At 48.6% G+C, this 23,243-nt stretch overlaps 1 protein-coding gene across 1 annotated transcript in view; it reads right to left on the reverse strand.

The window, feature by feature from the left end:
• PGS1 (phosphatidylglycerophosphate synthase 1) overlaps positions 1-23,243 on the reverse strand; it is a 676,499-nt gene that overhangs the window by 463,134 nt on the left and 190,122 nt on the right. The window contains exon 5 of the mRNA XM_086931083.1: positions 10,654-10,843. Coding sequence (XP_086787209.1) covers positions 10,654-10,843 — 190 coding nt within the window. The remainder of the gene's footprint in view (positions 1-10,653; positions 10,844-23,243) is intronic.

Raw genomic sequence — 23,243 nt, forward strand, 5'->3', positions numbered from 1 at the left:
GACTCCAACATCTGTAACTCGCCCATCATTCCGATTCTTAAACGTACAGATCCCAATGCACCGCCAGTATATCGGCTGGTGATTGATCTTCGAGAATTGAATAAATGCATTATCCCACAGTATCCTGTGGTCCCCGATATCTCATCCTTATTGACTGCTATTGATTCAGAAGCAACGTTCTTTACTGTAATTGATCTCAAGAACGCCTTCTTCAGCGTGCCTATTGATCCAGAGAGCCAATATCTCTTCGGATTCTGTTTAAATGGACGCAGTTTCAAATTTTCGCGCGCACCTCAAGGATTCACAGAAAGCCCCAGCATCTATAGTCAAGCACTGAAGAGACAACTAGATTGTATTCAAATGCCAGTTAACACGGCTTTACTACAATACGTCGATGATCTGCTGATCACCGCACGAAGTGAGCCCGAATGTGAAAAAGCATCATTGACAGTTCTACACTTTCTGGCCGACAAGGGACACAAGGTGTCTCCTTCGAAGCTACAATTCTGTGTTCAGCAAGTTGTGTACTTGGGTCACTTGCTGTCCAAAGTGGGGAGACAGCTCACTCCCGATCGCATTCAGTTAATTGTAAATATGCCACAACCCCAGACACAAAAGGAAGTGCGGGCCTTCATAGGCCTCACCTCGTACTGCAGACAATGGATTCCCCAGTATGCATTTCTAGCCAAGCCACTCATCCAGTTAACGACACAGGAGGCAGCGATTTCGACTGCCCTCCCTTGGACTCAGGAACACACACAAGCTTTTGAAGACTTAAAGAAAGCCTTATGTCAAGCACCAGTTTTAGCGACACCATGTTACAACAAACCGTTTACACTTTTTGTTACAGAACGTGATGGTACAGCATTGTCTGTCCTCACTCAAGATCAAGCAGGTTCACATAAGCCTTGTGCTTATTTTTCTAGTACATTGGATTCAGTAGCCCAAGCACTCCCTGCGTGCTTAAAGTCAGTAGCAGCAACAGCGTTAGCAATCAGACAGAGCGATTCAATTGTTCTAGGTCATCAATTAACAGTACAAGTTCCACATTCTGTAGAGGTTTTGTTAAACAGAACCCAGACTCAACACTTGACTATAGCGCGATTGACAGGTTATGAATTAACACTATTCCAGCCACACATAGAAATCAGACGCTGCAGTATCTTGAACCCAGCAACACTGTCAGGGCCGGACTGGGAACCAAAACCGGCCCTGGCAAAGTGCTCGGCCAACCCCCATCCCCAGAGGTTGGGTTTGGGGGTGCTGCCGAGCTCTTTGCCGGGCCAGCTTTCTGCCGATTTTGTTTCAGGGACGATTTTGCAACTATGCTGCAAACACGTCCCTGTAACAAAAACGGCCCCCAGGGGCCCAAAACCGGCCCCCACCCGTGCGGCGCACCGGGGGATGGCCCGGTGCCCGCTATGGCCAGTCCGGCCCTGAACACTGTTACCTACAGTTATGACAGATCCAGCTCCACATGATTGTATAGAAATAATTAATGCAGTAACTAAGCCTAGACGAGACTTAACAGATGTCCCATTGACAAATCCAGACCTGACACTTTATGTGGACGGTTCATGCATGAGAACAAGTACGGGAGAATTAGTGGCCGCGTATGCCGTGACCACTGAAACCGAAGTTAAAGAAACACATCGTATTGATACACTGTCTGCTCAAGCAGCCGAGCTCATCGCTCTGACCCGAGCTTGTATTCTAGCCAAGAACAGAAATGTTAACATATATACTGATTCCCGTTATGCCTTCGGAGTTGTACACGACTTCGGAGTCCTCTGGCAAGAACGAGGTTTTCTGACTTCCCATGGGGCCAAGATACAACATGGCCCCCTCATTCAAGCACTGTTAGAAGCAATACATTTGCCCTCGGGCATATCAGTCATGAAGTGTAAGGCACATACTAAAGTCATAGATTCTGTTTCCCAGGGTAACAACCTGGCAGACCAGACAGCAAAACATACAGCACTAACTCACACCCAGATTACTGACATAACAAAAACAATAGTACCAACAAAGTGTATGGCAGTTAGAGATCCCGCCCTAGACGTAATTGATATCCAGACACATGCTACTCCAGAGGAGATAAAGAAATGGACTGAACTAGGAGGGATTCAGACAGATCAAGGTTGGGTGACGAAGGGAAAATCTATATGGTTTCTCCCTGACGCAATGGTTCAAGTCATGATAAATACAGCACATAGCCCGGCCCATCTAGGAGAGAAGGCGATGTTAGACAGTTTACAGAATCTCTGGTACAATAAACACTTACGAGCAGCAGCAAAACAGAAAGTGCGTACTTGCATGATCTGTTGTCAGTTCAATCCAGGTAAAAGCGTCCCTGTTGAGCAAGGAGGATTTCATCCTCCCGATCACCCTTTTGAAGTCCTCCAGATGGATTATATCCAGATGAATAGCTGTCGAGGTTTTAAATATGTCCTTGTAATTGTTTGTGCTCTGTCCCGTTGGACCGAAGCATACCCAGTCCCAGACTACACTGCTCCGACCACTGCCAGACAGTTGGTTCGTGAATTCTTCCCACGGTACGGTTTGCCCCGTGTCGTGTATTCAGATAACGGACAGCCGTTCTCGTCCGAGTTGATGAGACAGGTTTCCCTTTTGCTAGGATATCAGTGGAGGTTCCACTGTGTCCGACATCCCGAAGCAGCAGGCCTTGTAGAAAGGCATAATCAGACACTAAAAATCCGCCTTGCCAAGATCTGTCAGGAAAAAGGGGTCGACTGGATAGTCGCCCTGCCCGTGGCACTATTCTACATGAGAATGGTCGCCCACTCAAGATCAGGGCTATCCCCGTACGAAGTGGTCTTTGGCAGACCACCGAATATGTGGGGGACGCCCATTCCGAAGAAAATCACTGATGTTGATTGTAATATGTTGACAGATTACCTTGCCTCCTTGATGTCTGCACTCCAATCATGTCGTTCACAGGTTGCCGCAGCCTTCCCTGACAATACCGATGTGAAGGCGCATGAGGTCCGTCCTGGGGACCTGGTACTCGTCCGGAATTTCGACCGGAAAAGTCCGCTGGAGCCCCGTTGGAAATCCCCGAAGACCGTTCTGCTCACCACCAGGACCGCTGTGAAAATCGAGGGGAGAAAGGGGTGGGTCCATACGAGTCACATCAAACTTTGCAATGAACTAAAAAACGGACTGAAACAGGACTCTGACTCGTCCACCCCCACCAAAGACTGTGTTGAAACGAAAGACTGTACCGTTACCAAACGAGAAAAGACTCCCCAAGAACTATATCGAATGAAGCTCCGATCTAGCAAGTCAGACAGTTTAATTGTTTAAGTCCTCCCCTAGGTGAATCGGTTAAATAGTTTCTGACATGTATCCCCTAGATCGAGATAGAGAGAGAGAGAGAGAAGCAAAGAAACGTACTTACTACAAATCACTGCGTAGTCACTGTATAGTGACGTTGTTAATAATGTTTTTTCTAAGTATTCTAATTATTATTGCCAGCATTCTGCTACCTATATATTGGCCTATTTTTAGGCGTGAACAATCTGCTTACAATGTCTCTGCTGAACACACTTTTAGTGAACTTCCTGCACATGAACTCTCTTACAGACTTGCGCTGCGCAACAATACATTCATTAGTATGTTACATCACTCCCATCAGACAAATAATGCTACCGACTGCTGGATATGTGGCCGACTCCCTCCCTACCAGAATTACAAGGGAGCTCTGCCCCTCTTTCCGTACCCGTTCACTCACAATGGCTCCTGTGGAGCATGGTTTAAAATAATTAATTCCTTAGATCCTGATATTGCTGTTTTCGATGGGGGCTGGGTTTGGGGAAACTTGAACTTAGTCCTGCTCAACGTCTGTTACCCTGATAAAGAGGGACTTCCCACTCGAATAGGAACTGATCTAGAAAATGAAGTATATGGATTAGGTAATTACACAATTAGCCTTATGATCCTTACTGTTGAATCCGAAGCTGCTCCAGTTTTGCCCCATATGTTAGTATTACCAGTCACAGGTGAATTATGTGTTAGCAAGAAAGGTTCAGTACACGTGGGTCATAGTAAATGCACTACTGTGGTCGAGTTCAGTGACCATGGTAAATCGTCCTTTAAGGCTACCAGTCATTCCTACTTTGTTTGTGGTCATACCGCATACATACGTTTGCCTCCAGATTGGGATGGTACCTGTTACATTGCATTCCTTCTGCCACCTGTTTTTCTAGCTCCCCCTGATTACCATAGAAATACGAATCTAGCACCGAATAGACCCAAAAGAGATATTCCCCTTGTCGACTACACAGAAACGGCATGGGAACAGTACACTGATTTCAATAAAGGATTCTTTTTCTTCCTAGGACCTGTCCAAAACAGTAAATTGATACGCAGATTAACCAGAACACTTGAAGCAGTAGTACATGAAACTGCCTCCGCCTTAGGTAACTTAACAGAGGAGCAATCTGCTATGCGGGTTGTTGTCCTTCAAAATCGTCTTGTAATTGACGTCATCTTGGCAGATAGAGGTGGAGCCTGTAAGGTCATCGGGTCAAGTTGCTGTGTTTTCATTCCACAAAATGCACCATCTGTCTATCAAGCTATTACCCGTCTGCATAAAATCGCAAATCAGATACATCAGAATCCAGGCACCTGGACTTGGTCCGGTTGGTTCTGGACTACGTTAACAGCTTGGGGATGGAAGATCTTATCCTTCCTAGGCATTGGCCTTGTTATAGTATTCAGCTGCTGCCTGTGCCTACAGTGTGGGCCAGCGATTTGTGGACTGTGTGCCACATCCTGCATTGAGCATTCCAGTTGTCTCTCAAACAGTCAAAGAAAGAAAGATGAACATATGATGTTACAAGAACAGACTGATCGATTCATGAGGATTGATATATCATGAAGGGTCCGTAGGGAACAAGGAGGGAATGAGGTAATATAAATTTTATGGTCAAGTTATGTTCCCTAGCGCGTACCCCACCGACTCCATGTACGAGTTAAAGTGCATGTAACTTCCCTCCTGTACCAGCTATGAAGACGCAAATACATTTGCGTCCAACGTTAACTTGTCCTCTTTCAGACCCACCATGAATGGGTTGGATGGTCCGTTCCTAAGTATGCTATGCCAACGTCTTTTTGTAGTGTACTCCTACGTTTTTCAGCCCTGGCTGAAGTAGGCCCTGAATCTCTGCCACCGAGCCTCTTTTCTGGCTTCTGACTCCGAGAAATCTCTGCCCAGGCAGCCCCCGTATCCGTGAACTCTGACTTACTTCTAGCGCGGCCCTCCGTGCCCAGCTCAGCCTGCTGCCTGCCAAGATTGACTATAACCTTCGAGTTATCTGTTTCCCTCCCCGAAAATACATTCCTTCCTGCTAGTTTCAGTAAACATCCTTCCTCAGCTACAGGGCTAAAGGGCCGACCTGTCTCTGTGCAAGTAATTCATAGCTCCGTTGCCATGCTTTCATGGAAGGCCCCTTGCCCCACGCTTCTCATACAGACACCCAGGCGCTTATACACGCACTCACAGCAAGTATAGAATAGCTTCTGCTCTAGAGACCTTTCTGCCCAGATAGCTTAGTTCCCAAACATCAGATATCAGATATGATAGAAGCACAAGTTGATCTGACATGCCAGACTTCTGTCTCTTTCCGTCAGTGTAAATGTCAAGTCCCCTGCACCCCTCCAGTTATACGTCATCCAGCTGCGCGCGCATCCAAGCTTCCGATTTCTGCTGACATTGCCACATTTTCTGTTAGTGCCACCCCTTGGTGCCACCCACTTGTGTCACTTATCAGTGACGTTTCCAGAACACACCTCTAGCTCACGCCTCTTGATTACGTACACGTACCACGTGTAATATTGTTATCTTGTCTTCTCTCAGCTGTTACGCCTCTTGCACTGTGACTTATGGAATGAAATAAGTATATAAGCTATGTACTGTTAATAAAATGTGGCGCTCTATCCCTTCTGACACCCTGTGTGGTGGTCAGAACATGATATCCTGATTCCTTTATGAGGAATAAACCCCTTAGAAACTCTTACACCACGGACTCTGTTTTCCTTCATTCTGATTGAGTTATTATTGATTAAGTACTTACCTGCATAGAAATTAAGAGAGTAAATTAATTATTTACGTCAACTACTTTGCCAGTTTGCGGATCGATAAACAAGATCTTTTGTTTGGGATCTGTCTGTTGCTCCTGAATCGGTACCGAAGGTCCTGGTTCCGAAAGGTGCTTATGTTTTCGATCGTCAGTGTTTGGTGTTTTCGGCACCGAATGTCTACTCGATTCCGACTTCCTGGGTATCGAGTGGATCTTGGATGACGAATCATATTTATGTTTCGACATGGAATGTTTCGATACCGAGCTTTCCCTTGTATGTAGCCTCGGTGCCGAAGTCGATGTCGCCCTTTTCTCGGATCCGACATGGTGGGAGTCCGAGTGTTTTGGTTTCAGTTTCGGTTTCGTTGCCGGGCCCGAGGGCGGGGCGTCGGAAACTTTTTTCTGCGGTTTGACCGGGCCCGAAAGCGGGGTCGTTACCGCACGGGGTCGGTTTTTCGGTAAGGGGACGTCGTCACTCACGGTTTGTTGCTCGATGAGTTCTTCAACCTCCGACTGGTCCCCTTCCGACCCCGACTGATCCTCTTCTTCCTCAATTTGCTCGTCTCCGAACAGCTCCGGGATCGCCTCCGACTGCATTCTGGAAACCTCGTGTCTTCGAGCTCGACGATTTCTAATCGTTAGCTTGGAGGAGAATGCTGCGCAGGCTTCGCAGTCCCTGGATTCGTGTTCAGGCGATAGACAGAGGTTGCACACCTCGTGTAGGTCCTTGTGTGGGAACTTAGCACCACACGTTGGACATTTTTTGAATGGAGTCCTTTCCATGGACTCCGGGCTTGACTGCGTCGAGAAAGGCCTCCTGTTCGTCGACGTAGATCCAAGTTTTTTCTCTTCGATTTTGAATTTGCAACGCGTCGGAATGGAAATGAAACGCGCTCGATAACAATACCGTCGAATTGGAAAGGGAATACGCGCCGATAAATCACTTTTCTCTGAAGTTGATCTGGAGCGTCTCGATCCTCATCCGAACCCGATGGCGGAAAAAAACAATCTAAGGATGGAGCCGATGCCCATGCGCACTACCAACCAAGGGAGTAGTCACCAAGATACAAAAGACTCTCCAAGAGAAAAACAAAGTGCAATCATCCGAGCCCAACACCAGATGGCGATCTATTCATAATGTACCATCTGCAGCCCATATGCCTCGAACATAATGGTTTCCCAGGTTGATACATACTGATTAGTGGAGCACTGGAAAGTCCTCTAAATTTCTCAAAAATCTAAATTTTGTATCTAAACCCATTCAAGTGTAGTGTTTTTCTTTAATGAAGCATGGAGAGGCTCTGCTTTGGTGGCAACGTTCTGAATAAATTTAGCATAAAAGTCACTCATTCCAAGAATCGCTTGAAGTTGTTCTCTGCCTCCTGGAGTAGACACCTCTTCAATTGCTTTGACCAAACCTGGATGATTACCAATGCCCTTGCCTGATATCACAACAGATATTACAGTCCATGCACTCCAAATCTGCACTTATATTCTTACAGTCTCAATCCTCTTTCCTTCAGAGCTACAAGCACATAATTCAGTGCCTAGGGGGGTGAATATTTGACAATGTTCAATATTCAGTCCATCGTCTTTTTGTGTTGCTATGGACCTATTACAACTACTATCCTCATGGATGGGAAGAGGGGCTATAATCAAGATGAAGGTCCTGCCAAGAATCCCTTCCAGGTGATACGCTTCTCCCTAGTGCCTGTATTTTTTAAACCATTCCAACCACTAATCAATGGCTTTATCTGGCAGGGAAACAGCTTAGAGTCACTAGCAGATTCCTCTGTAGACCAACCTCCTATGAGGAACTGGCACTTTCAAACCTACTTCTACACCTATGCACACAGATTGTATTCCTAGTAAAGAGGGAGAAAATTGAAACGACCAAACAGTGGTGCTTTGTGGGCTAATTAACATTAGGTATCCCTCACTAGTTGGTTCTATGGCTTCAGAGAACCAGAAAAAGTTGGGGTCTTTAGTACTCACCCAACACTAAAAGAACCCTGGCGAGCTAGGAAAACAGACCAAATGCTACAAACTCAGTACCTGCCCCACCCTATTTTTACCCATTTGCTACAACTCAGATTTTACCCCAGCATATGTGGTGAATGAGTTTCGCCAAGGGAGAAAGGGCAGATAAGTAATGAAAGTCTCCATGTTCACAAAAGCACTTTAAGTCATTAAAGAAGAATATAGCCTACTGGAAACAGGTCAAGCACTTGGATCTACAGTGGAAATGTCAAAAGCAACAGGGAGAGGTGGTGGAGGGGTTACAGGGAAAAACGGACAAACTTGCTAAAGCACTGCTGGAACATGGTTGATACTGGGAGGAGCCTTCAGGGAAAGAGAAGAGGCTTTCGCAATGCAAACGTCAGAAGCGGTGGGTATGGTTACACCGGTACTTGCGTTCCTGGGGAGGAGTGCAGGGTGCAGAATGCATGCAGTAGTATAGTTAGCAGAAAGGGAAACAACACACTGTAGCTTGAAAAGTGATGCCGCTAGCTATCCATGCCACAGGGGGTAACGGGAGGTGCTGACCTTCAGGAACTAGATGACGTGGCTATAGGGCTAACTAGCCATGGAGAGAGTTACCTTTATCATTCAAGGAAGACTTGCGCCATTCCTGAACATCTTATCAAAAGTCTTCTGGAAACTAATCTGCCCTCGCTCCAGCGAAGCGCTGCACTTAATCCTTGAATCTCTCCCACCACCAGTTAACTGGTATGTCTTCTCTGCAGCAAGAGCCCTAAAATATCGGGAGTACACACACAGCCTCATGAAAGGGACTTGGTCACCTTAGGTGGGGGTGCGGTGGAGGGAGGGTGGAATGGGTGGGAAGAATATGTAATCATGGTTTGTATACCTATTGCTTTCTCAGGCATTGCCTACTTGCTGACCTGATGGTTCTAGGCAATGATGTGTACAGGGGAAAATAATAAACCGTTAAACATACACAGCAAAAATATCAATGTAAGCCGTAATGTCATTTTGATTGACATATTAACTGCAATGCTAATATGTGCAAAATCAATCAAAACAAAGTATTTTAAAAACCGTAACAAAAATGTATCCGTCGACTACTGCAGGTCGTCAGTAAGGCCTCCCCAAAGGCAAAGAGGTGCATATTGTGGCTTTGATCTGGCCCGAGAAGTGAGTCTCGTGAGTTATCAGTTGGATGAAATTCTGCTCTAATGATTTATTACTTCGGAAATATATTTTTGGGAACACAACATGAAGGTGACTTGTTAAGCTATCGAAACTTGTTAAGCTATTGAAAGCATTACTTGGATAATTCACACCCAGTTGCAATCCATTTTACTTTACTTTGATAACTTTATTTCGGTCAAAGACCATAAAAGTGCAATAAAATATGTACAAGCAGTGATAAAATATAAATACATCGAGTTAAAAAATTATTAAACAATAGATATCAAAGTAATGGTTAGGAGTAGAAGCAGGCGTGCCTTAGTCCTTGTGGATTATTGCGGATCTTCTCCTCCACATACCGAGAAGAAACCGGGAAACAGCGAAGACAGGGGGGGGGGGTAGTGTCATAAGTTAAGACTCTACGGGCAGGAGCACAGTGACTAAAGCCCAAATTCTTGCAAAGTGGGATTATCCAACACTTCCGAATTTCACCATATGCTGGGCAGAAAAAGAGGATATGTGTGATGTCTTCCCTGTCATCATTGCAGGCAGGGCAGTTAAGTTTCGTCGCTTTTGCCCATCTTGAAGTGAATTCTCCAACTGGTAGGGAGCCATGTCTCAATTGAATGTATAGCTTTCTTGCCAGTGGAGGTTGCACCAAGTCCAAAAACGCCTCCTTCCTGAATTCGACTTTGGTTGTGAGGAACTCATTGGATAGTCTGCCCAGGGAAGTAGAGGAATGTAGCATTTTGAGGTTGTACGCTTTAACAGCTGCCACCAGGACAGTCCTTTGGGTCATCAAACAGCTATCCTCCAGTGTGTCCCACAGTTGGGGAAGGCCGATTTGGTAGAAAAGGGACTGAACATGTGTTAGCAATGGTATGTTCTTGGTCTTTAACTGCCCCCAAATGATTTTAAATTCTGCTCTAAACGGTTCCAGCTCCGGGAGGTGCATATTGTGGCTTTGATCTGGCCCGAGAAGTGAGTCTCGTGAGTTATCAGTTGGATGAACTTCTGCTCAAATGATTTATTACTTCGGAAAGATATTTTTGGGAACACAACATGAAGGTGACTTGTTAAGCTATCGAAACTTGTTAAGCTATTGAAAGCATTACTTGGATAATTCACACCGAGTTGCAATCCATTTTACACACGATCATCAGAAACCTATCTTGACAAACAACCTCCCTTTGTATGCCACTTTGGTGTCAGCCATTGACACCTATGTCTGTCTAGAGGTAGTATGTCAAACAGTGTGTGCACTACAAAAACAAGTACGCATTGTAACAGCAGACACTCTGCAGCTGTGGGTAGAATGAAAGATTGTGTGTATCCCATGCTCCTTGGGATTTGAAGTTCACGTTAATGTGTGTATTCCCACTCTCTCGCTTACCCACTTAGGATAACGTTGTCATCGAAGAGGTAAACTTTGATATGCTGGAGGCCAATGGTTTCGTTGAACCGCTCTGGGGTCAGGAGCCGCAGCAGTCCCCGAAGGCTTGGAGTGTGGAAGAGAGATACTTGGACACGTTCGGGGAACCTCTGCAGTAGAGGAAGCAGCATGGTGCGGGAGTTCTGTCGTCCTAGAAGACAAGTGAGGGAAAAGAGTGGTGACAAAGCAACGACTTCACAGCAGTTCCTACCACTCGCTCATTCATTGGTCTACATAAGTGTGATGGCACCCAACCACAGACTTCAGTAAATGAGGATGACTTTGGTCTTGGCATGTTTTGTATGCAAAGAAAATTTGAGATTGAGTAAAAAGATGTTTTTGAAATTAGGCAAAGGCTTTTTCGTATCAGGGGTATATGTGAGAAATGCATGTAAGACAACCGACTGTGCAGGGTTTGTGTTAATGTGTGAGGAACCAGGAGTAGTTAATGTGCCTTGAAGGAATCTAACGGCCGCTGATGGGGAGAAGCGGGTCACAGTCTTCTTATAAAGAGGAGGCAATGAGATTTCTATTTTCAGTGAGCTTGTAAGGCAATGCCTGCTATGCTTTCTAAAAGTGTGGGGTGCCTATGTGTGACACATGCAACAACCAGTAGCACACTATGGAGGGACGAAGTACACCAGAATTCAACAATAGCGCTCTCTCGGATGGAGGCAACACCGAGGTTCCGGTCTAATTTTTTTGGGTCAAATCTGTTTATTGGCATTTTAGGGTTTCATAATACAGTACGAACTTCAACCATTTCAGCACAGCTATCTGGGCATGTCAATTAAGCATTCACATACAGAGTAGCATTACATGTTGGGGTCACGATGACACAGTTGTGGTATCTCAGAGACAGAGGATAATCGCCCGAAGCCGGCTAGATCGTGGAGTGCCTAAGCAGGCAAAACTCCAGAATTGTCCATGACTGTTCTCGCGCTGGGCCCTGTACAAGTAAGCAAGGGTTTGGGTAGGCCCCCCAACTTGGACTTGCATACAGAAGTAATATTTATACAACAACAGTAAAGAAACTGAAACAGCGGCAAAACCAAAGTCCCATACTAACGCCCCCCACCCCCGCTTCCTTTCCTTCCCCCTCGGCCCCCGTCCTCAGGGCGCGCATGCACCCCAAGCCACAGCTGCGCCTGCACTTTAAACCGGTGTGCCCCGGTGGAGCAATAGTTGAACCTAACAGACTATCAGGACAGGAGAACAGCCCACGGTAAGCTCCAACCCCCAAGGGCGCCCGCCTAAACCTCTACATCGCTCGCACCTCCTTCCCCATCCGGCAACTGTAAGGTATTCAGCAGGTGCTACCAGCGCTCCGCTATGGGTTCTTTTCGGAGCCCCAGCGCTTCCTCTCTGCGCATGGCAGTCCACTCCGCCCGTGCCCATGCCTGAAGGGAGGAAGTCCACGTCTGTACACCAGGCGGGTCACGCGTCTTCCATCGCCTCGTGAGGAGGCGCTTTGCCACCACCATCCCCAGGTCTAAGAAACGGGACGACACCTTATCGTTGGGGGTTCTCCTGAAATGGTGTAGAATGTACGCAGGCCAATCAAAGGGTATAGTACGACCAGTGCATTTCCTGAGCAGCTCACTGATTGCACTCCAGTAAGTGCCTAGCCCAGGGCAGCTCCATAGAAGGTGGAGGAGGCCCGCACCCATCTCACTGCACCTGGTGCAGGACGTGTCTGAACGATGGAAATACTGGTTGATTAACTCAGGCGTGAGATGGGCTCTATGAACAACGTAAAGTTTTGTATTTTAAACTTGAGGGTATATTGGCAGGCAGAATTGTGAGCTTCATTGCCCCTCTGTACTTACCCGGTCCTTCCCTGTTCCGTCACGGCTTTCTGTGCCGCTTGAGCGGAGGGACGTGACTCCTCCCACACGCTACATCACTTCCTGGGCACTCTCCTATTAGTACAATGTGTTTCCGGCCGCGCAGCGGGCGCGCCTAAGGCAAGCCCGTCTGCACCCGTCCGCGACCGGATTGCGGCCAAGGCCAGTCATGCTGCCGGTGCTGGTATAGCGGGGGCCAGGATCACCTGGTCAAGGGAGGACCTGCTATCTTTCAAGTTGGCGGGCCGTGCAAAACCTATTCACCGGACGCAGGGCCTATGCTCAGCCCGATCTCATGCTTAGAAGGTGGGAACTCGCGGTGTGACGCGGGCGCCTCGCAAGAGGTCAAACCAAAGGCATACAACAGCCAGCCTTGTAACCGGTTTAGAGCAGGACTGCTGAATTGTAGATCTATGGTAAGGCATGCAAATGACATCTGGCTGCTATTAGAGAGTCAGGAATGGGACGCTTAGTTTCTAACCGAAACATGGCTGAATGAGCATAATTTGACTGCCATTGCCCTAGCAGTACCTGACGGTTTTAAAATGTGTTTTTCCAACCGGGAGGATGGCAGGAGAGGTGGGGGAGTGGCCCTCATTTTTAAGGAGTGTCACTCTCACATCGGCCCTACCGAGCACGATTGCGGGGGTAGAGGGCTTGTATTTTTGCCTGCTAATTAACCCCCAAGTGGCTCTAGCTGGGATAGTTATCTATCACCCCCCAGATTGCACAGAAGGCAGCACAAAGGCACTAATGGACATTATTCTCCAAAGTTCTCTCTTGCATAATCATTTTATGGTTGTAGGGGATTTTAATATGCATGTTGATAGACCGGATAACTTACAGGCGGAGCATCTAGTTGCCTCATTGAGTGCGGCAAATTTGGTCCTATCCACTAGGGGACCGACGCATAGGGCTGGCCACAGGCTCGATTTGATCTTTTCGAATATAAATGGCTTGTCAGTGGAAGATGCACAGCCTCTGCTGTGGTCAGATCATGCATTAATCCCTTTTGTGGTAGTGGTAGAAGGGATTGGGACGGCTAAGGGGAAACTGTCCTTTTTTCAGAGGCAGTGGAAAAAGCTCACCCCGGAGATTATGGGCCCAGTATTGGCTCGTAACCCCCCACAGCTAACCACAAATGCTAGCAGGGATGCTATGGCACTGAATCAATGGATAGGGGACATGGTGTCACAGATTGCTCCTGCCAAGCGGGCAATGTCGCAGAGGGAGTCTCCCTCGGCCCCATGGTTCTCTGCCGAACTCAGGTCGGAAAAATCAGACTGTAAGAGGCTGGCGCGCATTTGGAGGTCAGGTTACTGCCCATTAGCCAAAGCCCAATACAAAGAAGCCATGAATACATTTCACAAGTCAATAAAAAGGGCCAAGAAAATGTTTTTTGCTTCCTCTGTCCAACAAGCGGAAGACTCAAGTAAAGAGGTTTTTAAAATTGTAGTCATTTTTTAAACCCCGATGTATAGGGAGGGAGGTTCCCCCGTCCACAGCACTCTGTGATGACATATCAACTTTCTTTTACAATAAAATACAAAAAGTTAACGATTCCTTTGTTCCTTCGAGACCCACTGTAAAGGCTGATTCAACAGCCAACGGTCCACGTTTACTGCCCCATGGCCAATTCCAGCCAATATCACTGGATATGGCGAAGCAGGAACTAAAGCGCTGTAAATCAGGTTCACCAGACGACCCCTGCCCACCAAAGCTCTGGGGGTTGATGGCGGATTCAATTGCGCCTACCCTGCAACATATCTGGAACACCTCCATTAGTACGGGAGAGTTCCCGGAGGGCTGGAAGCATGCAACGCTTCTTCCCTTGAAAAAAAAGCCTAACGGGGACCCAGAGGACTTGAACAACCTCCGCCCAATTTCCTTACTGGTGGCGCTGGGCAAAATGTTGGAGAAATTGATTCAGCGACAGCTAAATAGTTATATTGAGGCCAACAATATTCTACATGAGACCCAATCAGGGTTTAGACCCGGTTTTAGTACCGAGACAGCTCTGATCGAGGTGGCGGAGTCAGTGAGGTGGTCGATGGATTCAGGGGACTCAGCTATGCTGATGCTCCTGGATCTGTCGGCCTCTTTTGATACGGTCGACCATGGCAGACTATTATAACAGCTCGCAGCGATTGGGCTTCAGGACCAGGCTCTCGGGTGGCTACATTCTTACTTATCTAATAGATCGCAGAAGGTGGCACTGGGGGCGTGTTCCTCTAAGTCCAGGGGCCTGAGATGTGGCGTTCCGCAGGGGTCGGCACTAAGCCCTTTATTATTCAACATTTATTTGGCCTCGCTCTTCACATTAATTGCCAACTGGGGGGTCACTGCAATATCTTATGCAGACGACACCCAGTTGGTTTTTCCCTACTCAGAAGTGTCAGAGGCAGCCTTTGCCAGCTTTAAGGGCTGTCTCAGTGACGTGGCAACCTGGATGAACACGAATAAATTAAAGTTAAATCCGAATAAAACAGAGGTGATCTTTTTCAGGAAAGGTACTCCTCCCGCTGCAGATCTATGGTGGACCGTGGAGATGGGGCCTGCACCTCTACCTAGCCATTTAGCAAAAAATGTAGGGGTTAAATGGGACGACAGTCTATCCTTTTCCTCCCATATTCAGCAGGTGACGGGGTGTTGCCTTAGCAAACTGAGGAACCTGAGGAAAATTCTCAAGCTGCTGCCAGAGAAATGCATGTTGATAGACCGGATAACTTACAGGCGGAGCATCTAGTTGCCTCATTGAGTGCAGCGGTGATCCATGCCACAATTACATCTAGGCTGGATTATGCGAATGGCCTATACTTGGGTCTTCCAAAATACTTGATCCAGCGATTGCAAACCGCGCAGAACGCGGCGGCTAGGCTGCTAAAGCGTATACCGTTTAAAGACCACGTTTCCCCTCATCTCCGTTCCTTTCACTGGCTGCCAGTGACCAGCAGAATAAAATTTAAGGCTCTTACGTTGGCGTTCCGAGCTTTGCACGGAAACTGTCCACACTATCTAAGATCTCGGCTGCCCAGATACTCCCAGGCCCGCTCTCTGTTCGAGCTGCCAGGTCCTGCTGCTCGAATCACGAGTGAGAAGGCCTCGACTGGGGGGGCCGGGCTTTTTCGGCAAATACGGCTCGGCTCTGGAACACCTTGCCTCCGGGCCTCCAGAGCGCCCCCTCGGAATCCAGCTTTAGAAAGCAGTTAAAAACCTGGCTTTTCACACAGGAAAGTTAGATATTCTTTTCCCAGGGTTCTTAGATCTGCTCTGCTCTGCTAGCGCCAGGACACCTCCTAGCTGAGGTAGCTGTTCGCGCTACACAAAAATCCGTATTATTATTATCTGGCGAAAACGCATCTTTCTGGGAATGCGTACCGGACTTTTAAGGATTCTCTCCCACTCCTTGTCAGAAAGCGACCTCCCAGGTCGAGCTCCCATTTACCTCTGAGAGGGGCCAAACTGGGCGCTGTGTGCGTCCATAACGACGCAGCAAACCAGCGGACCAGGTGTTTGCCTCTTCCCATGACGTGGAGGTATTACGCGGTTAAATGCTGTTCAGGCTCCGTCGCCACATCTCCCCACCTGGCCGCCAGCTTCGCTACTAGGGAGCGATGTAGTAAGAACCCCCTCCCCTCCCAGGGGAAAGCCCGTCCTCAGAGACCAGCATCTCATATGTCACTAGCGCTCCATCTCTGTAAAGATCACCAAGCGTCTGGACGTCTGCCTCCCTCCACTGCTTTAGCATGGGGCGCGTGAGGACCCCCTCGCCGCCTGGGGAACCTTCTAGAGGTATAGCAGGCGCGTACGGAAGCACCCTGCGTGTGAGGAACATGGCTCTACGGAACCATTTATACGCCACTGCCAGCAGTAGCGGAGAGGGTCGCTCAGGTGCCGTCAGTGGGTGAAAGAGTTTGGTGACACTCTCTAGAGAATATGGCGGCAGGTCTGTGGCTGTATCGTCTCTGCCCCTATCAGCCAACCAGCGGGCGACCCATTGGAGCTGCGTGGCTAGATAGTAATGTTCGAAACAAGGGGCGGCCAGACCCCCCCTATCTGTTGGCAGGAATAATTTCACCAGTGCCAGTCGGTGCCGGGACGTACCCCAGATAAAGTCCCGCAGGACCGCATTAGGCATAGAAAAGAAAGAGGCCGGGATAAATAGAGGCAGATTAACAAAATAGTACAGGAGTCGGGGGAGCATGACCATTTTGGCAAGGGCCACTCTGCAGGTGGTCGTCAGCGGGAGCGTGGACAAAAAGCATATCTGAGACCTGAGCGCTGCAACCGCCCGTCCCAGATTTCCATCAAATAGGTCAGCCGGCTGACGGTAGATCTGGATCCCCAGGTACTTAAAGGTGTCAGCCTTCCATTGGACTCTCGTGCCTTCGAGGTAATACCCCGTATCTTCTACCCCTCTGCCAAACGCATAAAGGGAGGATTTACCCGCATTCACCCAGAGCCCCGAGACATCTGCGAACTTACGCAGCAACTGGGCTAATTGTTCCGGTATGCATCCCACATCCCTCACAAACACCAACAGGTCATCCGCATAAAGCGATACCTGATGGGTTGATTCACCCAAAGGGATTCCGTCGCCTAGAGTGTGCCGCATGCTTTCTGCCAGAGGTTCAATAGCCAGTGCAAACAATAACGGGGACAGGGGGCATCCCTGCCGGGTGCCCCAGCCCACCGCCACCGCCTCTGAGATGTACTATGTCAAGCTCATAGCGTGTTAGTACCGCGGACAGGTTCCCCACTCCAGGCAATCAAAGGCCTTCTCTAGGTCTAATATCAGGCACCCCACCCTGGGCCACTCCCGCGTTGCCTCGGCCGCCACCCTGAAGTACCTCCGGAGGTTCAAGGACGTGGATCTCGCTGGCACAAACCCATTTTGGTCGGAGTGAATTAAGTGGGGGACCACCGGTGCTAACCGTTTCGCGAGTATTTTTGCGAAGACCTTATAGTCCACGTTAAGCATTGCCAATGGTCTATATCAGTGTTTCCCAAACTGGGGTCAGTGGACCCCTAGGGGTCCGTGACACATTCCCAGGGGGTCCTCAGGCAGCAGTTTTGAAAGCACTCCAACGTTCCTTATAGAATTAGCAGTTTGAGCAACAATAAAAGTGTCATGAAAACACCAGTTAGTGTACCTGCTTGAGAGAGATGAGAATTTTGTCCAGTGGTAGGTGTGACTTATCTAATGTAGCTCAGAGGGTTAATATGCCTGCTACAAAGAACAAGTACCATGCATTTTAAAAAACAGCATTTTGTGTGCATAGGTCAGTGTGTGAGAAGTTGGCCTGATATATGATGCTCACTAGTTCTAGTGATCACCTTGTATCAGTCCAAACAACCCTTATGGTGATTGGTTGTAAGTCAACCTTATAGACCAGCTATCCTAATGGTATCATGGACAAAGCAGTCTTAGGCTAAACTCTTTTGGCATGTGAAGCCAGCTGTTTTACCACATATAACCCCTTGAATACCAGATGAAAGGACACCACACAGGTTGTTATGAAAATAAACAATATATTTATTACTAACAAACACCTCTGAACTCTTTATGAGATCAGAGGGCTAAGCACATAACAATACTCTTCAGAAAAATACAATAAGTCGCACAAATTACAATGGTGCCCTAGGGGCATGGCAAACCATATACTAAGTAAATGGTATAAGTAGAACGATAGAAGAAATGAGAACGCCCAGAGGCTGTAGAATCGCTGGGGCTACACTACCCTAACTTTAGGTAAGGAGCAGGAGGCCCACGGGACGCGTGTGCAGGGCTAGAACACACACGCGGGTTCCAATGCAAAGTCAATGGGCACAAACAAATTACGAAATAGGTAAGTAAAGACAGTTCCGACTGGTTGAGACTGAAACTACAGGATACTTGGACACTAGGAGAGTCAATCTACTTATGAGCACCGAAATGCTCTCGTTACCTCACCCACGGGCTGCGGGTGCATGGGTGTGAAAGTGTGTTGGGTTTCCGCGTTGAAGTCAATGGAGCCTCGGAGAAAGATGCTGCAGGCGACCAGGAGGAAGATGTCCGGAGTGATCCAAGGGCGGATGGAGGAAGATGGAGACCTGAAAGCAGAGGGGACAATGTTCAAAGTCACTAGCCAGTGACCAGAGTGGAACCAGGAAGGAACCAGATGATGTTGTCGCGATCAGGTGAAGAGGTGACGCTTGACTCTGCAGCCACGTGAACCAGGAGGTGTCTTCGACGACTTGGATGGTGGCACGAGCTGGGGCTGTACTAGTGACTAGGTCCCTCCCATGGGTGGGACCAGGAAGGGGGGTAGTTACACCCCCTATACTTTGTCCGGTTTCGCGACGAAGCTGGGGCTGGAGTGCCCCAGCAACTGATTTAAACCGGGGTATGCACAGGGACACCTTGTGTGCCCCAGGCAGGTCTTATTCCTTTCAGCCCTGCCTATCTGGATACACAAAGTCCTGTCTGGGGTGGTGCTGGCACCTCCCCAGGCAGGAAACCCTTTGTCCAGACCTCTCTCTCTCTGGAAGGACCCCCAGCAGCAGGAGGTCAGACTTGTGTCTGTGGCAGCAGCATTCATTTTGTGATGCTGAGGCTCGGGTTAACTTTAACCGGGGTTGCAGTTACAAACATGTCTTATCCCTCTAGAAGGGTGGAATGCTACCCCGTCGCCAGAACTGGCGAGGTGGTAGTATTCCAAAGCATATGACACCTTACACGACATGTTTCAATAATGCTATGCCAAAGTTAGCAATAACCGCGAGGATTATAATGCACTTAATCAATCAATCAATCAAAGACATTTATAGAGCGCACTACTTACCCGGAGGGTCTCAAGGCGCTTGGGGGAGGGGGGGGGTGCTGCTACTGCTCAAACAGCCAGGTCTTGAGCTTCTTCCTGAAGGAGAGGTGGTCTTGGGTCAGGCGCAGGTCGGGAGGGAGGGAGTTCCAGGTCTTGGCGGCCAGGTAGGAGAAGGACCTTCCTCCTGTTGTCGTTCTTCGGATGCGGGGGACGGCGGCGAGGGCGTGACTGGCTGATCGGAGGTGGCGTTTGGGAGTGTAGAAGTTGATGCGGTTGTTGAGGTAGCTCGGGCCTTGATCGTGTAGGGCTTTGTGTGCGTGGGTGAGGAGAGGGAAGGTGATTCTTTTGTTGACGGGGAGCCAATGTCCGATGTCCGGAGATGTGGCTGTTTCGTGGGATGTCGAGGATGAGTCTGGCTGAGGTGTTCTGGATCCGCTGGAGTCTCTTCTGGAGCTTGGCGGTGGTTCCGGCGTAGACGGCGGTGCCGTAGTCCAGTCGGCTGGTGACGAGGGCCTGGGTGACCGTCTTCCTGGTCTCGGTGGGGATCCACCGGAAGATCTTCCGTAGCATGCGCAGGATGTTGAAGCATGACGAGGAGACGGCGTTGACTTATCTGGTCATGGAGAGGGAGGAGTCCAGGATGAAGCCCAGGGTGCGTGCGTGGTCTGTCAGTTTGGGTGCGGTGCCCAGGGCGGGGGGCCACCAGGAGTCATCCCAGGCGGAGGGCGAGGAGCCCAGGATGAGGACTTCCGTCTTGTCTGACTTCAGTTTCAGGCGGCTGGTCGTCATCCACTCGGCTACATCTTTCATCCCTTCGTGAAGGTTGGCTCTGGCGGCGGCGGGGTCGTTGGTCAGGGAGAGGATCAGCTGGGTGTCGTCGGCGTAGGAGATGATGTTGAGGTTGTGTTGGCGTGCGATGGCCGCGAGGGGGCTCATGTAGACGTTGAAGAGGGTGGGGCTCTCTTAAGAGTGGGGCTCACTTAAGAGTATATGGTATAGCGTTATCATGGAACAGCTATAAGGACATGGTTCCGAAATCTGCAGACAGGCTCAGCTCATGCTAGAGCACCATCTCACATAATTCCAAGCACTCTGCCTTCAGGATTGTTAAGGCCTGCTGTAGGAGTGACTTATAGGAGTATATGTGTCCATTTTGGGGTTAGATACAGGTATACTATATGTACAGCAAAGGGCGATTACACCACCTTGCCCCAGCTGTGTTATCAGCCAGTTGTGTCAAATAGTAAGGCCAGGCCAGGGGTGGCACAATATGTGCTGCAGCCCCTGGTAGGCCTTGGATGCACCTATGCCCTGGGTACATAGGGTAAACTGTACAGGGGCTCACAAGGTAATCCATTTTCCAATTGGTATGTACCTAGAGTACATGGAGTCCATTTTAACAGAGAGCAGAGGGCCTGGGGTCCTGAATAGCAGGGCCCCAGGTCAACTAAGTTGAAAACCAGCTAAACACTTTGTTACTCTTCAGCTCATAAGAGACAATCATAATCTAGCACAGTGACCTATAAAGAGCTGCTAACACACTGCATGGTACAAGTTAGTAACTTATATTTTTTCCCAGTCTTTCATTATCCTGATGCTGCTAAAGGGGTTTATTTTGTTGGAAATTCATTTTTATTGTTAAAGTCAATGATAACCACTGTGTTAGGTTCTGAATCCCGAGTTTGTGCAATTCCAGACCAAGCACTCTTTAAAAATGCATGTAAATCCTACACCTTGTAGTCCCCTTTGCCTTATGTAACATTTTCTCTACACTGATTTACAAGTATGATTCATTGTCTCTATATGTGTGTGATGTAAAGTGCTCTGACATCCTACAATGGTATGAGAGATGCTATAAAAAATGAAATACATGTGACAGATGTGCTATGGAGAAATGAGAGGCACTGTTGAAGGGTGATGAGGGAATAATTTTTAGAACAACAAAGATTGTTGTATCCTGGTGCATAGTAAGGTCATCATTTACTAATCTTTAAAAGCTAATACAATTCAATATATAATGATAAGTGTTTTGTAGAATGCACCATTGTATCCTAAAATTTCTTGGGGGAGGAGCCTCCCAAAGCCCCCTTTGTAGTGGTCAGCCTCCGTCACTGCACTTGGTGTGCACTGTAAGGGGACTGGTCTGAAAACATTTGCCAGGGCTGCTTTTGGTTTCCACTCTGGCCATGGCAGGAGCAGGAGCCTTGTACTGCGAAATAAAAGTAACCATTTAAAAGGTAATCACAGAGATGCAGCACCAACCTTCCAATTCAAATTTTAAATTTTTTGCAAACTCTTTCAATATAAAATACTACAATTCTTAGTAATTCGAATATTTGTTTTGTGTGCACATGTGTGTTTATTTTTTTTAATTACTCTTTTAATGTTTGAAATTTAAATTGTACAAATTGATGGGGGGTCCCCGGCTTCCAGTGGTGAGTCAATGGGTGTCCTCAGGAGTCAAAAGTTTGGGAACCACTGGTCTATATGAACCCAAGGCTGTGGGGTCCCTGTCCGGCTTGGGCAAGGAGACCAGGAATGTTTCCTGCATGGAGGGAGGTAACAAGCCCTCGTCTATTGCTGTGTTATATAGCTGAAGGAGTAAGGGCGTAAGGGTGTCTCTGTTTGCCTTGTAGTATTCGGCGGGCAGGCCATCTGGCCCTGGAGTTTTTCCCGACGCCATAGCCTGAATTGCTTCTCCCACTTCCTCCAGCGTGAGGGGGGCACTAAGCGCATCCCTTTGTTCCTCAGAGGCCACAGGCAAGGTAACAGAATCTAGGAACCCTTCCAGCATGTGCCTGGGGCCAGTACCTCGAGCTTTGTATAGCTGCGTGTAGTGGCCGGTCAGAGCACGATGTACACCACCCCCCCTTCTTCTGCGCAAAGAGCTCCTTTTTGGGACACCACACCCTTCTCTCTGTATCAACCAGGCTAACAGCCGGCCGGCTAGCGTGCGTTCTAGCCGTGTGCGCCGCATAATTATGGCACCTCAGTTGCTCGAAGAACCACATGCTTAGCGCGGAGGTTGCTCAGTGTGCGTGAGTGCTCACCTGTCCCCTCACCTTCCCGCTCATACCGCAGAAGCTCAGCCTCCAGGCGCGTCAGGGAAGCAGAAAGTGTTTTGTGTATATTCCACGTGGCTCCCATACAGTGCCCCCGGATGGCTACTTTGTGTGCGTCCCACTCTACCATGGCGTTACTCGCAGTCCCTTCGTGGACCTCGAAGTAGTCAAGGATGGCCGCGCCCAACGAGGAGCGGAACTCTGCATCCTCCAGCGTGGCAGGCTGTAGCCTCCACGTTGGTACAGGTGGGCGGTCCGCCTCCCAACTAATCTGGAACCATAGGAGATTATGATCAGAATGTGTTCTCCCCAGATACTCTGTTTTGGCAAGGAGTGGGAGCAGAGACTGGGTGCCGACCATCCTATCTAACTGGACATGCAAGTCATGAACTGATGAGTAATAGGAGTATACCCTATTCGTTGGATGCTGCGCACGCCATAGGTCATGTATCTCCCAGTGTGAGAGCCAGTCCCGGAACGCTTGCGTATTGGACATCACCACTGCAGCTCGGAGGGGAGGGAAAGAGCGATCCAGGTGCACGTCCAGCACCATATTGAAGTCCCCGCCAAGCAGCCAGGGGAGGCCAGCGTATGGATGAAGGACCTGATTCAAGCTCGCTAGAAAGGAGGGTTGATCCGTGTTCGGTGCATAAAGGGATCCTAAGAGGACTTCCTGACCATTCAGACGCCCCCGCACTAGGTAGTACCTCCCCTCCAGATACACCTTTGCTTCTTAACAAATGAAGGGGACACCCGCCCTCACCCATACCAGTGTGCCGCGCGCATGCGCAGAAAAGGCAGTACCATGAATTTTCCCCCTCCGGTGCCTGCAGAGTCTG

This window comes from Lissotriton vulgaris, chromosome 7, assembly GCF_964263255.1.
Source record: "Lissotriton vulgaris chromosome 7, aLisVul1.2, whole genome shotgun sequence".
Lineage (NCBI taxonomy): Eukaryota > Metazoa > Chordata > Amphibia > Caudata > Salamandridae > Lissotriton > Lissotriton vulgaris.